The sequence below is a fragment of the Stegostoma tigrinum genome, chromosome 23 (assembly GCF_030684315.1).
Source record: "Stegostoma tigrinum isolate sSteTig4 chromosome 23, sSteTig4.hap1, whole genome shotgun sequence".
Classification (NCBI taxonomy): Eukaryota; Metazoa; Chordata; class Chondrichthyes; order Orectolobiformes; family Stegostomatidae; genus Stegostoma; species Stegostoma tigrinum.
Genome location: NC_081376.1, coordinates 25,715,691 through 25,732,631, shown reverse-complemented (window position 1 = coordinate 25,732,631; position 16,941 = coordinate 25,715,691). Strand labels below are relative to the sequence as shown.

The 16,941-nt window shown below is 38.0% G+C and overlaps 2 protein-coding genes across 3 annotated transcripts in view; both read left to right on the top strand.

The window, feature by feature from the left end:
* The window catches only part of gid4 (GID complex subunit 4 homolog), a 47,638-nt gene extending 37,244 nt beyond the window's left edge, over positions 1–10,394 (top strand). The window contains exons 5-6 of one of the 2 annotated variants that reach the window (XM_048552657.2): positions 3,734–3,864; positions 8,045–10,394. In XM_048552657.2, the coding sequence (XP_048408614.1) occupies positions 3,734–3,864; positions 8,045–8,108 (195 nt within the window). In that variant the 3' untranslated portion in view covers positions 8,109–10,394. Of the gene's footprint in view, positions 1–803; positions 940–3,733; positions 3,865–8,044 lie in introns of those variants that run through there. The other variant, XM_048552658.1, reaches the window with a different exon arrangement.
* A 2,329-nt stretch (positions 10,395–12,723) lies between these two features.
* drg2 (developmentally regulated GTP binding protein 2) overlaps positions 12,724–16,941 on the top strand; it is a 34,038-nt gene continuing 29,820 nt past the window's right edge. Inside the window, exons 1-2 of the mRNA XM_048552655.2 lie at positions 12,724–12,906; positions 15,798–15,958. Of these exons, the coding sequence (XP_048408612.1) occupies positions 12,843–12,906; positions 15,798–15,958 (225 nt within the window). The 5' untranslated portion in view covers positions 12,724–12,842. The remainder of the gene's footprint in view (positions 12,907–15,797; positions 15,959–16,941) is intronic.

Here is a 16,941-nt window from a genome sequence, read left to right as displayed (position 1 = left end):
ATGCACTCATTTTTAAATTTTTTAGAGACTTGAGGCATACTGAATAGGATAATGTGGCCAATGTATCTGAGGTAGAAAATCATCCATGATCTTCGTAAATTGTGGAGCAGATTTTGAAGGATTAAATGGCTTAGCTTTGCTGTTTTTAATTTTTTTGTTATAAATGACAAGGGCATGATGACTTTGAGAGTATTTATTTTGAAGCACAGCAACTTGGTCATGAAAGAAGTAGCATTTTAACAAGTAATCAAATTTTGTCAGTATATCCAACATTTAATGTCAGACACTACTAATTTACTTTCAGGGTCTGATACTGTATTATGATGAGACCAAACAAATAAATTATCAATAATTTACATCCATTCTAATTTCCTGTGAAACTCCATTTCCATTTGTCCCACAATTAATATTGGTTTTGTGGGGGGGGGGGGGGGGGGGGGGGGGGGGGGGGAGGGGGAGGTAAAGGAGGGAAGTGGAAAGAAAGCAAGGAACAAGCTGGCATCCAGAGGCAAGGCACTTCTCCATTAGCGGGGAGGGAGAGTCATCCAGAATCACTCTCTTTGGGCACTTTTATCCCATTATTACCACGTGTGCACTGAAAAATAAAAGAATACTGGTGCAAAGGAACCGTGGTTTTCTCTTTTTTTTCATCACAACATAAACAGACTAAATTTTCTACAAAAACTGCCTCAAATTGCAAAGGATTTCCAGGATGTTGAACTCATTAATGTTTTGACTTCATCCTTCTGCAACTGCTCCGTAAAAATCCTCCAACTCAAATAAATTTCAACACCTCTTTTTAGTCCCGTCTACAACCGCTCCACGACGTGGATGCCATGCCTGCCTCTACCTGCCGATGCACAGCAGCTTCCCTCCATGATTGCGACCCCGAAACACAGGACCTCAAAGTATCCTTCGTGCACAAAGGCTGCCAGCACAGTAAGTGTATAAATTAAAAGTCTGTACTTATTGCCTTATTAAACACAAGTCACGCAGACAGAGAGGAGTCTGGGCGAGTGTCTTTTATTCATTTGCCTAATTTGTCCAAAACAGTTGTAAAAATATGTCACGGGACAATGGACATGTGAATCAGGCTGTCAGAGCAAGCAACGAACCAGGATAAATTAACTTTTTTAAACATAAATCAACACATGAGGAAAGGATTCTGGTTATAGATTGTAACAAGACTCCTTTGGTTTTAGATCGCATCCCTTTTAAAATAGGTCATTAACAGAAGGTAGCGTTTTCAGTTTACACTCAAGATGTGGGTGTCACTGTTGGAATAATATTTATTGCCCATTCCTGTGTGTCATTGAAGGTGGGAGTGAGCTGCCACATTGAACTGCTGCAGTCCGTGGTGGGTAGGTACACCCATAGTGCTGTTGGAAATTCCAGGATATTAGGAGCGGGTCCATGACACAATGAGCTTAATAAACTGAATGACCTATCTGCTTGGCCCAGATTTTATTCTTGCTTATCACCTTCTTGTTGACTCCTTGGACCTCATTCATTTCAGATTTCTTTCCCTGCACAGCTGCTCAGGTAGTACTGGCTGGATGGGCTCATCTAATGCTTAAAGCTGTTGCCATGATTTATCCAGTTCACACAGTTTCCACATTAATTCGAAAATGACTTATTTTGCAAAATAGATGACTCTTGTCCAAAATTCAGTTCATCACTAACTACTACAATCATTGAACGCGTAAAATAATTGAGTAGAATAATTAAGTGAATTCAATGATTATTACAAATCTATCATATCTTTTTAATAAAACTTTTCACAAATTGCACTACTTACTCCCTTTAAACTTCCATTTTTTTTAAGTTGTAAAAAAAAATCCGGTCATGCAATTATTGATGAGTTCTAGACCTGTAATTTCAAGACTGGTTTTGTCATTGAAATGTACTAATGTCTAGAAATCTTAACACCTATTGACATTGGTTATGCTTGAAGGCAAAAGAAGCCTGAAATCCTAGATATGCCTGATTTCTTTAACTATATGCTAATTTGATGTGTTTTTGGGGGGAAAAAATCCAATACAAGTAATATAACTGACATAGAAAAGTGGATCTTTAATGCAAAAATAGATTTTCAATAGTCGGTTTAAATCAATTGAGTTAAGAGGAGCAGACTGTAGAGAAAAGTGTCAAGTAGAATTAGACCTGAGCTGAAACATGAAACAAATTAGTTGAAAGCATGGTCAAAAAACTTGGTTTGCACTAAGTTTTGAAGATGACATGTCACAAGGTAACAAGTTTGAGGAGGCGAGTTGCAGGACGAAAATGGGGCTCCACTAGTAACGTTACAGCATCGGGAGTTGAGAGCGGCGATATAATATAAATCAAATATTTGTTCTAAATCTGCAATAAAAACAGAATGCTGATAATAACTAGGTATAACAGCATTTGAAAAACATGAAATAACGTTGCATTTGTATAATTCAGAGTGCCTCAGAGTCAGGCAAGTATTTGAAATATAATTTTGAAATGTGTATATATATTTTGAAAATATATTTTGAAATATAATTTCTGTTGTAATGTAGGAAAACCTACAGGTATACGGCAGGGTCCCCAACGCAGGAAAGAGATTTGATTATGTTGATGGGATAAATGTCACCTAGCCATGTCTCAACTTCTGGGGCATTCCTTCCGTACTGAAGTAACTTTACAGAAGTAACAACAGCTTAAATGCTTAGGTTTTTTTTGGCTTCGGAGTTCAGCAAAGAACATTTTAACGAGGCAGGAAAGAATGTTATGACTTGATCCTGGGCTGATACCTAATATGTTCAGTTTTCTCACAAGATCCACAAGTCTATTAGTCTAAGCCTGAAAAACTGAGACTGCGTTTAAAAAGTATTCCATTGGTTGTAAAGTGGTGTGTGATTATCCTGAGGATATCTTGAGGTGCCATATCTGTTGTATAAATATATATGTTGATTGTTCCTCCTTTTTATTATTATTGATTTTTGTATATCCAGAGCATTTTGTTTTCCCTTTTCACTCTAATTTTGTAAATGATAGTCAATATTTACAATTTTTCAGTGACATCTGGGGGAGATACTTTAAGCAAAAAGTACCTCCCTCTAATTTTAGTTTTAAAATGCTATAGTTTAGATGGGAATTAAATTCTCAAGCAAAGTGGCTTAACATGAAATAACACTGCTTAGATTCCAATTTTTTTGGGTAGGTTTATTTCCCTGTTATGTAGAATGTAACTTGTAGAATGTTTTTGGCAGCCATAAGCAACCATTTTGTCCTCCAGTACTTCTACATAGCTAAACTGTTTATGATCTTTTGTGGATTCTGGATTTTTCTCTCTTGGTAATGTAGTTTCTCACAAGGAAAATTCACTGTAATGCTTCCCCACAATTAAAACTTGGTGATTTTGTATGCAGGTTCAATGTGCAAGTTGCTTTCCCTCACAACATAGCTATGTAAGAAGCATATTGCTTTTCAGAATATTTTAATCACACTAATCTATGCAAGTGTCTCCTCATTTGTTTGGCACTAAATGTACAAAGTGTGCATTGCCTCCTTTACAAACATGAGCCTTTATTGGCCATTGCAATTGACTTTGATTCATTCATTCCTGATATCTACACAATATTTGAAAAACTCAATGGGTATGATGCATTTGCAAACAAAATAACATCTAATTTACAACGTGTTTTGTCATATTATTCTGTAAATTGATTCAATTGTACCAAGTTTCTTCTTCTTTCTCCGCCAACAGGAACAGTTTCTAGTCCCTGACCACACAATCAAAGACATCAGCGGTGCTTCCTTCGCAGGCTTCTATTATATTTGCTTCCAAAAATCCACAGCTTCGATAGAAGGCTATTATTACCACAGGAGTTCAGAATGGTGAGAGGAACTAGTAAACGTTTGAATTTGAATGGCACTTTGACCCAGGATTATGAAAATCATCAATATATCACAATTGGTTATTCTGATGCATCCCATTTGAGTGTGTGAATGTTAGGAAGGAGGGGGCCATTAGCCAGTTGAGTGTGAGATAACAAGGCGTAGAGCTGGATGAACACAGCAGGGCAAGCAGGATCAGAGGAGCAGGAACGCTGACGTTTCGAACCTAGACCCTTCAGAAAAATCTCAGCCAGTTGAGTCCGTTGTAATGTTGAATTTTATGTGACGGATCTGTATCTCAAATTGTAATTTTGCTCTCTCTCTCTCTCTCTCCCCCCCCCCCCCCCCCCCCCCATTTCCTCTGCCCTTACCTTAAGAAAGTCCATGATTTCTGTTTCGGGAATTCCAAATCACCTCCAAACTCTACCATTTTTAGGAAGCAAACACTAGAGGAACTAATTTCTTTGTATCTGCTGTCAAAGCTCTTTCTAATTTTATTAAGATTAGATTACAATGGGATCACCTTCAAAAGAACAGCAGTCAACATACTATTAACCTTGCTTGATACTTTCCATTTTTATCTGCTGACCAAAATTGATTTGGTCTTAAGCAGCACTTATCGCCATTTAAGGAAATACTTTCTTTCATCCTGGATCCAAAATGGATGACATCATTCTTCCCCACATTGAATTCCATCTACTATAGAATGATACATTACAGAAGGAAGTCAATTGGCTCATTTTGTTTGTGCCAGCAGTTTGAAAAAACTATCCAATTTCTTCCACCCAGCTTATGCTTTTCATCTTTTTGTATTTTCTTGTCACTTTCCGCTCCCAATCTGTTAAATTTGGTGTAATTTGTGAACTCGGAGACAAGTATTCAAAGGATCATCCTTCACTAGTTTCCACCCCCTCTAGCAAGATGCCACCACCAACACATCATCTCCTCCCCTCACTGTCAGCATTGTGTGGGGAACGTTCCCTCCACCTTGGTCTACTCCTCTGTCACAAGCTGCTTCACACTCCTGTGACACCTTGTTATGCAATCCAAGAAGATGTAACACTTGTCCATTCAGCACCTCACTGTCCAGCATCAAAACATGCCTTTTAGGTGAATCAGATTTCACTTGTGCTTTCTTCAATCTAGTCTACTGCATTTACTGCTCACAATGTGGTCTCCATTACATTGTTCAGACCAAACACAGACTACATGACTGCTTTGCAGAACATCTCTGGTCTGTCTGGAGGAATGACCCTGACCACCTAGTTGCTTAGTATTTCAATAAACCACTTTGCTCTCATGCTAAAATTTCTGTCATAGGCCTGTCGTGAAGTTCCAACAAAGCATAATGCAAGCTTGAGAAACAACATCTCGTTTTCCAGCTAGGCATTTTACAGCCTCAAAATCTCAACATTGATTTCAATCACTTCAGAAATAATTGCATTATGTCTGCTTTCCATTTTTCTTAAACATTTCCGTGCCCTCCACAATCTTGTTTGTGCCTTGTTCACTTAGCACTTAATAGGACCAATTCTTCCCCTTTCACACCTTAATTTACGTCCAATTACATTTTTCTCCACTACTAATGACAGAGGCTATGCCAAAACAAAGGTATTTGTCAAAAGTATGTAAAAATTGTTTCTCAGCCCCCTCCGTTCGGAAGAAGGGACGTACTGGACTCAAGGTTAATCCTGTTTCCCCATGTGCTGCTAAACATGTTAAGTTTCTCAAGCATTTTGTTTGTTTCAGATTTCTAGCTTCCACAGTATTGTATGTTTGTTCCCAAAATTACACAATTTGATACATTGCTGCAATCGGAGAACACCTCCTGCATCCTAATCCGTTGCCAAGCCATCTATATTGCCTCCTGGTGCCAGCATCATGAATATCTCTTCAGTTGGCAAGCCTTGGTTTCCTAAATGGCCCAGGATATGCATCATCCTGACCTGGCAATTTATCTACTTTTAGAATTACTAAAACCCTTAAATGTTACTTCTTGCTTATTGTTATTTTCTTCAATTTTCACACTCAACTAAAACATCTGCATCTTCTTTGAAGAGGTGTAAACTATGAATTAAGAAGCATGCCTTTCTTGCACCTCCATAAACTGCTTCTGTATGTAGACTTGAGAGAGTTCCTCTCAAAATGATTTTGGTTTTCTTTGATCTTCTTTTCCCAATGTTTTTCATGCCCTCCCTTTGCTTTCCAAAGTTACTTTTCAATTTTACTCCTGTACTTTCTATATGCCAAATTTCCAAAGTTTTAAGCTCTCAACATCAAGCATAGGTTACCCCAGTACATGCTTTGACATCATACGGGCTGTTGACTTCAAAGTAAATTCTTATTCTTTGTGGGAACACATTTCCTTTGAATCTTCTCACATCTGCTCATTGTCTGTAATGAGGGAATTCAATGATTTTACTTCAAGTACCTGTTTTCAGTCTACTGCAAAATCACCCTTCAGTTTAGTAAAATGTGCTTTCCCTGATTTTATTCCTGGTCTGTCTTTGTCCTTTTAACATACCAACAGCTAAATCTATTTTGATCGCTGCTGACCAAATGCTGTGCCAACAATACTCCTTCCATCTAATACCCAGCTTTTTACTTTAAGTCTAAGTAAAGAACTGGTTGACTGGACTGCAATTACTTGTCCTCTTTGTCCCTTTTTAAACAAGTTGGCACTCTTCCAGTATTATCTTCCAATCCTCTTTGGCCACAGGTATAATGTTTACAGCCCAGTCAACCTAACCTTGGCAGTGGGGAAAATAAAATGTTCTGAAGGGGTAGTGTTGATCGTTTGGAAAAGAACTAATTAATCAAAGCAGTCAGTGTTAATTTCTTAATGTCTGACTCACTTGATTTGAATTTTTAGCAGGCAATGAGAATAATAAATGTACATAACACATTTGTGATCTACATAGCCCCACTTGACAGACTTAGCACAAACAAAATTCCAAAGCGTTCAAGGAAGTGTGACAGGATCCAACTTGGAAGCAAAGGATAGTAGTTGGTGGATGTATTTTGCCTGGAAGGCTGTTTCTCATGGGTATCCGCAGAGTTCAGTTTTGTGTACTTTGATGTTTCATCCAAAAGACAGAGGTTATGATCTGGAATTGTTGAATTCAGTCTTTCATCTAGAAGGCTGCAAATTGCTTAGTTGAAAGATGTGCTGTTCTTCAAGCTTGAGTTCACCTTTGCTGGAATTGTTGAGACAAAAGTGGAAAAGCCAGGAGTGAAATCGTGAAAGCAAAGAATTAAAATGACAGCAGACCAGAAAAACTTGGAGTCACACTTGCAGACTGAACAGCGTCCACTAAACAACTTATTTCATTCCAGTGACGCTGCCAAACTTGCTGAGTTGTCCAACATTTTCTGTTTATATGTCGGATTTCCAGCATCTGCAGTGCTTTAAAGTTTGTTAGAGACAACATACTTTTTACTGATGTGTGTTGATTCTCTGATCAACTTGTACTTGTCCACATGCTCATTCACTTCTTCAGAACTGGTTCTGGCAGCTTCTCCATAAATGAAGTTAGTCTTACAGGCCTATAATTTCCTACTTTATCCCTTTCTGCTTCTTTTGAAGTGACTTTAATCTTCTTGCAAACAAAACTAATTATTATCTTTCAGAGCTGGATTTGACAGTACTCCAGAATACGGTGCAGCTGCACCATACAGTCTTAAAGAATAAATCCCTGCATATAAGTGCATTATTTTATATATTGTTGCTGTATTTGGAATACTACATTCTCTAACTTACTACGAGGATACTAGAGATTATAGAAGTAAAATTTTAAATCTAAGACACATTACTAATTGAAACATTTGATTAGAAGTACTGAAAATTTTGGGACACTGACTTTAAAATTGGGTTTATGAACAAAAGTTACATTGTTCAAGAGTTCAGTTCTTCCTTAACTGTTCCATGTAAAGGCTGAATTGTGAATGGGTATTGATGACATTGCTTAATTTTAGGTACTGAGACTGTACAATTAAACTATTCAACCATGGGAATGGGACCCTAGTGATGAACTTAATGTTCTCTTAACCCAATTACACAGTGTTTCAAGTCGCAGAATAGTAAGCTATGAGACATGCCACCAATTATTGGTTTGTTTATTTAATTGTACAAATATAGGTTTGAATCTTGAAGTCTTAAGTATTTTGTTCTACCCAACAGGTACCAGTCTTTAAACCTGACACATGTCCCTGAACACAGCACTCCCATCTATGAGTTTCGGTGACATTCGGCAATACAACCCTCCTCGAACAGTTGGGGAGAAGGGGAGTAAGCAGATGGTGAAATGTTTAGGGGGAAGAAAGTAAGAGAAACAAAATGTTCTATAACAATGAGAACAATTACTGTTTTCTCTGCTGCTGACAGACTGACCACAACACAATGAGGAGCTCGAGCATCAATATTCTAATCCAAGTGCATGACTGTTGGAGCTTGTTTTCACCAAGGAAAAAAAAGAACTAATTTTAATCTCATTTTTAATGCTAATTTAAACTGCACTTATTGATTTTTAATTTTGGTGTCTGGATTTAAGTTCTTTTTGTTGTTCTAACTTTGTTGTACAAGAACTAATGTGCCAATAGCATAAGAGTTGCGTGCTATTGTTTTTTTTGTTTTGTTTTCCCCTTTTTGCTGTTGCTATTTTTATACATTGCTAATCAAGCTTGGATTCTTTAGATGGTCTTTTTAATCTACTCTACTGGTGCTGTTGCACATGTTCTGTGCTAGGTTTTTATGGGAGAACAGAAGTGGCCTTATCCTAACAGCAGCAGATGTTTTAGATACCACAAAACAGTATTGGAGGAGAGAAGAAGTTAAATACTCTAAACAAGTAACTGAATTCTGTATGACTCAAGTTGTATAGGGAATTTCTGAAGTGATATATATATTGGATACCTGGCAATGTGTTAGTTAGACCTGTGACCTAATTGGGGAATTGAGGTTTAAATCAAATCCTTTGAACGCAGTTGTCAGGCTGCAAGTTCATAATTTCCTGCTTATGCGTATTACATGCGGAGTTTGAGTTGTACTTTTTGGTGCGTGTGGCAGGAGAGAGTATTCCATTGTTGGTGCTAACCCAACTTTTCACAGAAGGATACTGTGTGCCTTTCTTGATGTAATTCTGTCAGATTTACAGAAATATTCAACTTAACCTTACAATAGTGGGAAAATTCATGCACAGTATATTTCTCATTTTAAGGTTGAAGCCCATCTCGCCCTGTCCCAGGAAAGCCTTTGTGCAGAGCATGTGCAAAGCATTGGGTTTTCAGGTTAAGTATGCACAAAAGATGAACATAAAAAATTCATGTTAGATCTAGCTATGGGTCTGACTATCCAGTTGTTGGTGGATGTTGCACTTAAATATTGGGTGGGGGAGAGGAAGAGAGGTTTCCAAATTGGACAACCTATTTAATATAATTGTAAAAATATAGATGTTTAAATTAAATTGGTGCAAAAACAATTTTTCTTCTACTTACGACTAGATATGCAGGATGTTAAAATGCGTACACAGCAAAAATGAAAATTTCCTGTACTAACCATTACACTGACTGAAATTCTAGTTATAGAACTGTTAAGTATTCAAATTAAATTTAACATTGAATAAAATGGGCAAGCTTGTAATATTATAACTAGGATTTCAATAAAAGTGAAATTATCATGCAACTTCACAGCATTTCAACATCCAAGGGAGGAGTTACTGCTTCCTCTTCATATAAAATTGAAGAAAAATTATTTTCCAAGCATTGTAAGCCAATGATGTACAAAGGAATTAATACCACCACTTGTACAAACTTATTGCACCAGCCAATTTGTCCATTGTGACTTGTATAACGATAGCTAAATCTTGATAAATGCTTTACTGATTTGCCAAGAAGGATGCTATACCTGAATCAGGATGTATGTCTCCTTTAGTATGTGTGCCTGTGTGTGTGTGTGTGTGTGTGTGTGTGTGTGTGTGTGTGTGTGTGTCCTGAATGAAGTGAGAGTGAATAGAATGGAATTTCACCCTTGGATCAAGATTTTGCATTGATTAGGTTTGCATTCTTTTAATTGAAATCTCTCCTATTTAAAAAAAAATCTGAACAGACTCTAATATTAGAACCTACGTGTAAAAGTGAGGGCAGTATTTTGCTTTATCCTATTGCAACCTTTTTTGGAAAATAGCAATTTCTAATTTCACACAGGTCAAGAATTCCTTTTTCTCTGACTTGTACATTTTTTGGAATTCCACAAAGTAAGCTGAAAGTCCTTTTTTTTAAAATTAAAACATGAAGAGTTGTGTAAGTGGGAGGCAGGATGGATGACTAGGGTAAAACAGCTGAGTTTGACCTAAAGACACTTGGAAGAGAGCAACAAACTAGTTTTGAAAATGAATTGATTTTACTGTATAAATCAAAGCATGGAAATGAATGTTGTATTACATTGCATTGTTCATGAGACATCAGGAGCTTTAAGTTTCAGGTCTGTGGTGAAATAAGTGAGGGTACCACATACAATAAAGTTCCTTGTGAAAGACTTCATGGAGTTTGAATTCTTTTCCTCTCTTGTAAATGGAATTGAATATTACTTTAATGCATTCCAGGGAATAAAATTGGAATATTCATAATATTAGCACATTAACTTGAGAAAAATCTAAACCAATTAGATTTTATTCATGATACCATTAATTGTATCCAATCCAGCAGGACAATTTTACAGAAACATTGAGATTATAAAAGTAGCTCATAGTTTGTCATTGAAAAGCAGCTCTGTGGTATGAAACTGCCAATTTTATTTTTGTAAAGCGCACTACTAATTTGGCTAAAGTTCAAACACTAATGTTTTATTTATTCATGAGATGTGAGCATTGCTGGCTAGGCTAGCATTTATTGCCTGGAAGGGTAGTTAAGAACTCACTACATTGCCATGGGCCTGGAGTCCCATTTCAGCCAGACCAGGTAATGTTGGCAGTTTCCTTCTCGAGACGACGAGTGAACCAGGTGGGTTTTTCCGATGGTGGACTCATTGTCATCATTACACTCTTAATTTTGGATGTTTACTGAATTCAAATTTCACCATCCATTGTGGCAAGATTCAAACTCTGGTCCCCAGCATACTAACCAAATCCCTTGATTAACAGTCCAGTGACAATACTATGAGGTCATCATCTCTCTTCACTTGAGGAGTAATGTTTGTTTGATTGGGATATATCACCTTTCAGTACAAGGTGAAGTCACTGTAGTCCCAGAGCATCATAGTGTTGTTCTGTAATTAGAAAGATGACCCATGGTTAACTTTTGGGTAACCACACTAATGGCATGGAGAGAGGTAGAGAAGGAGTGATCATGGTAATCTCAAATGGTGCGGGAATTGAATTCATGTTATTGGCATCACTGTGTTGAAAACCAGCTGTCCAACCAACTCCGCTAACTGACCCCTCACGTATAGTGGTGGGGCAATGGGTCCTTGTGGGGCAGTTGCAGTGTCTATCTACTTCTGGGCCAAAAGACTTGGATTTGAATCCCACCTGCACCAGAGATATGTCATAACATCTGTGAATAGGTTGATTGATTGGAAAATATCTACACTGTTGGGAGAGATCCTCCTCGTAATTGGTCCTACCTCTTCATAATACAAACAATAAGCAGTTACTCTGAGCAGATTGCATCATTGGTGAAATAGTTTCACACTCAATGATAGTAAAGTTATCTTTTTTGGTAAGGGCATTTTGCTTGAGTAATAAATTTAAACAAGAGGAATCTGGAGGTTCGGGTACACAATTCATAAAGAAGTATGGGGGCTTCATTAGACCTGGAGCTAATTTCAAGAATTGAAAAGCAGATTGTATGCACTTAATGTTAGTTAGATGCTACTTCAAAAATAACAGGTTCTGGTCTCCATGGGATAAAACTACCCATTGGAAAGGAGCCAACAACGTTGTTTTGTTGAAATGGTCTAAACAGAAGAATGTTTGGTCACCTTGTTAGTAATTTGAAGCAAATAATTACTTGTGAACGAACATATCAAAGCTCGACCACAGCAAGCCAGGCAGAATCTGGAGGAAAGGAGAAACAAACGTTTTGGGTATTACCCTTCTTCAGGACTGAATGTGGTGGCAGGGGAAGCTGTAGTTAAAAAGAGGGAGGGGAGGGGTGGAAGCAGCGAATACAACCGTTCTGCTTCTTCCCCCGCCCTTTATCTGCAACTTTCCCCTACCTTGTATTCAGTTCTTAAAGAAGGTAATACCCAAAACGTTGACTTCTTTCTTTCAGATACTGCCTGGCTTGCTGTGTTCTTCCAGCCTCCTTTCTCTACCTTGAATTCCAGCATCTGCAGTTTTTTTTGTCTCGTCAAATTTTGAAACTTTTTTTCCTATTCGAACGAAACTAACATCTTTTAAATGTTTCGAATGAAAACTGGTCTTCATAAGACGATAAGAAAGTCCATTTCTTAAATTCCTCGATTACGGACTCAATTGAGCAGAAAATAAACCAACAATGAGCAAAAGTTTCTGAAGGGTCCCGGACCCGAAACGTCGGCTTTCCTGCTCCTCTAATGCCTGGCCTGCTGTGTTCCTCCACCTCTACACCTTGTTATCTCAGACTCCGGCATCGGCATTTCTTGCTATCTCTTGAGTGAGCAAAAAGTTTTAGGGATTTGACAACAAAGTTTCAGGATCGTCGTGGGAAAGGCGAAGACTAAAAGACTACCAACGGCAGTACATCGCGGGATGTTTTTAAAACGAGAACGGCGACCAAAAAAAAATCTATCCTATTTCAGAGCGATCTGGAAAGAGAGAATTTAAATATCTGAATGATCAGGCAGTTCCCCGGCGGCCGGGGACGAAACTGCCTGTTGCCTCAACGTCAGCTTCCGGTTCCTGGGTTGTCCACGCGGGAAGTTTCCAGAATCTCGTAGAATATTCGCCGACTTTCCCGAAGAGAGACAGAGGGGGAAAAAAATCACACAAGAGCCTGCAGGCATGGGGATTTTAGAGAAAATCTCGGAAATCGAAAAAGAGATTTCGCGGACCCAGAAAAACAAAGGTAGGGGCCCGGAATAAAAAAATCATTATTCACCCACCCCACAAACACACTCCTTCCCTCAACACTATGTGTACCCCTGATCCGTTCGTCCCAAACCGCACTCCTGACACAGCCCCAGTACGGTGTGCTGTTGTGGCACGCTGATAGTGACCCTGCCTCTGGACCAAGAGGCCCGAGTTCAAGTCTCTTCCTGCTCCAAATATCCGGACAACCGAACCGTCCCCCAAACTGTTCAAACATACCACATGCATACAACTCCTGCATCCAAGCCCTACTTCACACGCAGATGCCTGGACATCGTGTATTTTCTACGCCGTGATCAACTCCCACCTCCGACTTGGGTACAGCTCAGCTCTCTGTGGATATTTTTAAACATCCCCGAAGCAGGTGGAGCTTGAACCTAGCCCTCCTTAGCTCACAGGAAGGGACGCCACCAAGAGCCCGCAGCACACCGCATCTATGTTATCCACCTTCTGTACACCCCTGCACCCTTGAGACCCCACTGTACAACTCCTGTATTCTGTACACTTGCCAGCTGACCTTGTACTCACTATCTTCTCCTATCCCCACAACTTGGTAATTGTGTAAAATGCACCAATACTCCCAGGTGACAAGGTGGTGTATGGTCCACCAGAAGTACAATTAATAGATAATAAAATGTGAGGCTGGATGAACAATTAATTGGAAGTACAATTAATGTTGTTTAACTCAGACAATCCTTACCACATTTGTTTTATTTAGTGCCTGAAACAAGGGACGTGCTTGAAGTGTGGATAGCTACTAAACATTCCTAACTACATTAAAATCAGGAAGGATCCAAAAGGAAATAAAACAAATGAGAGGAAAAACAGGATTGGAGGTCAAGGATAAAAATACAGTACTACCAAGAGTGATATACTTGAAGGTTCAGAGAATTGCACAAAAGAGAGTTATCTGATCAATTTTTTTGAGTAGAACAAAAAACGAAGAGATGCTGAATATGGATCTGGGAAATAAAGTAGGCCAATGGGAGAACAGTTGGACGGCAATGATTAGAATGAAATTTATCTTTAAAGTATGTATGTAATGGGATAAAAGAAAAGTTTAAAGGTGAAAATATCCAACTAGTAAAACATCTAATTTCATTATTTTGAGAAAGGATCTAACATAAGTAAACTGGAATCAAAGATTGGTAGGGACAGCATTCATCCAACAATAGCAGAGCTTCATTGTGGTGACACTTTAGTTGTATGCCACACTAAAGGTTGTATGGGGCAGGCATCCAAAGCTGGAGATCCATGACTGACAAAGGAAGTGGAGACTAAAACAAAATATAAAAAAGCTTATAGCATATGTTAGTTACAGAGTATTGTCAACACTCAGGCAATGTAAAGACTGCAGGGAAAGTTGTAGACAGGCAATTAGAATGAGAAGAGGTTAGCAGATAATGTAAAAGAGAATTGATATTGCTGACAAAGGCAACATTTTGTTACTGTTATCTAATTATCCTTGAGAAGATGGTGCTAAGCTACTGTCTGAAACTGCTTCAAGCGGTTCTATGCGCCTGAGTAGTTTGCTCAACTGTTTTGTAGGGCACTAAAGACTCACCCACATTGCTGTAGATCTGGAGTCTGTAAGCCATGCTGAATATTCACAATGGTTACCCTTGTTGATATGTTCACGCTTTTGGTTTCTAAAACTTTTTTATTCATTTAAATCAACTTAAATTCTCAGTGGCTGTGGTGGGATTACTTCAAGCCTTTGGATCACTCTTTCAGAAACAGAATGCTCATGTATCTGTGAGTAATGCCAGAAGATTGGTAGATTGGAAATATTGCACAACCGTTTGAAAAACAGCAGAGGGATTAACCTGTAAATAAAGACACATTACTGTTGTACCATTGATAGGAAAAGTATAAGAAATCATCAGCAAGCACAAATACAAAATTCAAAAGGAATAATCAAGCATGACAGGCTAAATTACTTCTTTAGTGGCATTAGATGAATTTGTCAAAATCAAGTGATGTCTAACCTGTTTGTGTATCTGATGAAGTAACAAGAGTTGACGATGGAAATCAAGGAAATGTGTGCACATGGACTTTCAAACAGTACTTGTGAATGTACTCGTAGGAGATGAAAACGTGATATTAAAGGAATGTTAGAAACTTAAGTCTGCAATTAGTTAAGAAACAGCAGTGCAAGTATGTTGGATTGTTTTGTTGGATGATATTGGAGCCAATCACCATTCATATGGACAGGATTAAGCATTACAAGCATACTCATCCAAGTTCAACCCATGACTGTTTGTTTCTTAACTGTTTATGTTCTAATGTTTTTGAATAGCCATTACATCAATTTCACTAAAAGTCCAAATGACATTTTTCCCCTTTTTAAGGAACTCTTATTAATTTTTTGAATGTACAGTTATCTGGATATGCCATGTGGATCATCTGATACATTGTGTACATGGTTATTTGCAGTATGCAATAGATGCTGCATATGATATAGGTACATTGCATAATATGTTGGACATATTATGTAAATTATATATACTACTTATACTAGACAAATGTCAACATAAGGATATATTTATGCTATGTCTATTTATATAGCGCCATGGATATAGTGTATGCCGAATGGAATTATATATCCAAATCATGATGAAATGTTACTTGGATTTGATGGTTTAATCCGAGTTTCTTCATTTTAGAATGTGTTTGATTTGGAGTTCGCCTTTTCAGCAGTAGAACAATAGTGAAGATACTGATCGTGGATCCATTTGAAGGAAAGAATCAATAATCTTTTCTATTGTCAACTTAGTTTTTTTAATTCCAATAGTGGTATCAGTCTGCTAAACAAGACTAGCGACAGCATAAGTGTGAGTCTCATTACATTTTTTTGCTGTTTTACAGCTACTGAATACCATCTGGGCTTATTAAAGGCCAAACTTGCTAAGTACAGAGCACAGCTCTTGGAGCCCTCAAAGGCTGCAGGATCAAAGGGGGAGGGCTTTGATGTGATGAAGTCAGGAGATGCCAGGGTAGCATTAATTGGATTTCCTTCTGTGGGTAAGGTAAGAACACATTAACATAGCATGTGAGTAGTTTTCATTCTCTTCACCATCATGCTAGCCTCTTGATAATTGTGAACTGTGTAGGAATAGTTAAACAAGCTGGAGTAAATAATGAAAAATACTATTGTTAACATGTCGTATTGTTTCAAATACATTCAGACCTTTAACCTGCCCATACTCTGTATGTTCCTGACTTTTTGTGATGCATTTCCTATTTTGACGTTCAGTTTTTTTTACTACTGTATGCAAAGTTTAAACATTACGTCTTGCTCTTAATATACAATCATGTGTCGTGGCCTTAGTTATTAAATCCATTACTTAAGGCTTCTGCCGCAATAGGCAAACCTGTGCAAGACCCTGTACATAATGTTCATACTTAAGAGTTGTTCCAGGACTTCTCCTCCTAGCCCGATCCCCCACTCCATGAGATAGTCACAGCTCCATTTACAGTTTAGTTGTACTTCAAAGTGTTCTCGGAGTTTAGATCCATGTCTCTTTTCTGGCTCTAATTACTAGTGTTTCAAGAGTGTCAGAGCCTGAAAACTGTGCTACAAGTAAGAAAATCATCATGGGGAAATCATCCCTGACCCTGTATTTCTTTTTAATACTGCTTTGTTATGGCTCTCCCAGTCTTTGATCATGGCTTCAGTCAATTTTGATAACGCTGCTCCCATTTTCTGCATGCTTTCCATTACTTCCATTGTAAACGAGTTTAGATAGCCTCTTTGAAAATATTAGTCACCAAAACTGCATTGATCTGACATTTCACCTTGAAAGTCCTGCATGAAACTATACATAGTTCTGATTTTTTCTTAGTATCATCATCATTTTTGGACCTTAGTGGTACTTACTGGAGTCTGTGAGGAAGTGGTAATTTTGAGTAGGTTTCCAAATAGGTGCTGTCTTAGTCAAGAGAGACTACATAAGCTTGCTGTCGTTGATTATGAAATTTAAAATCACAGAAGTAAAAGAAGGCTGCAAAT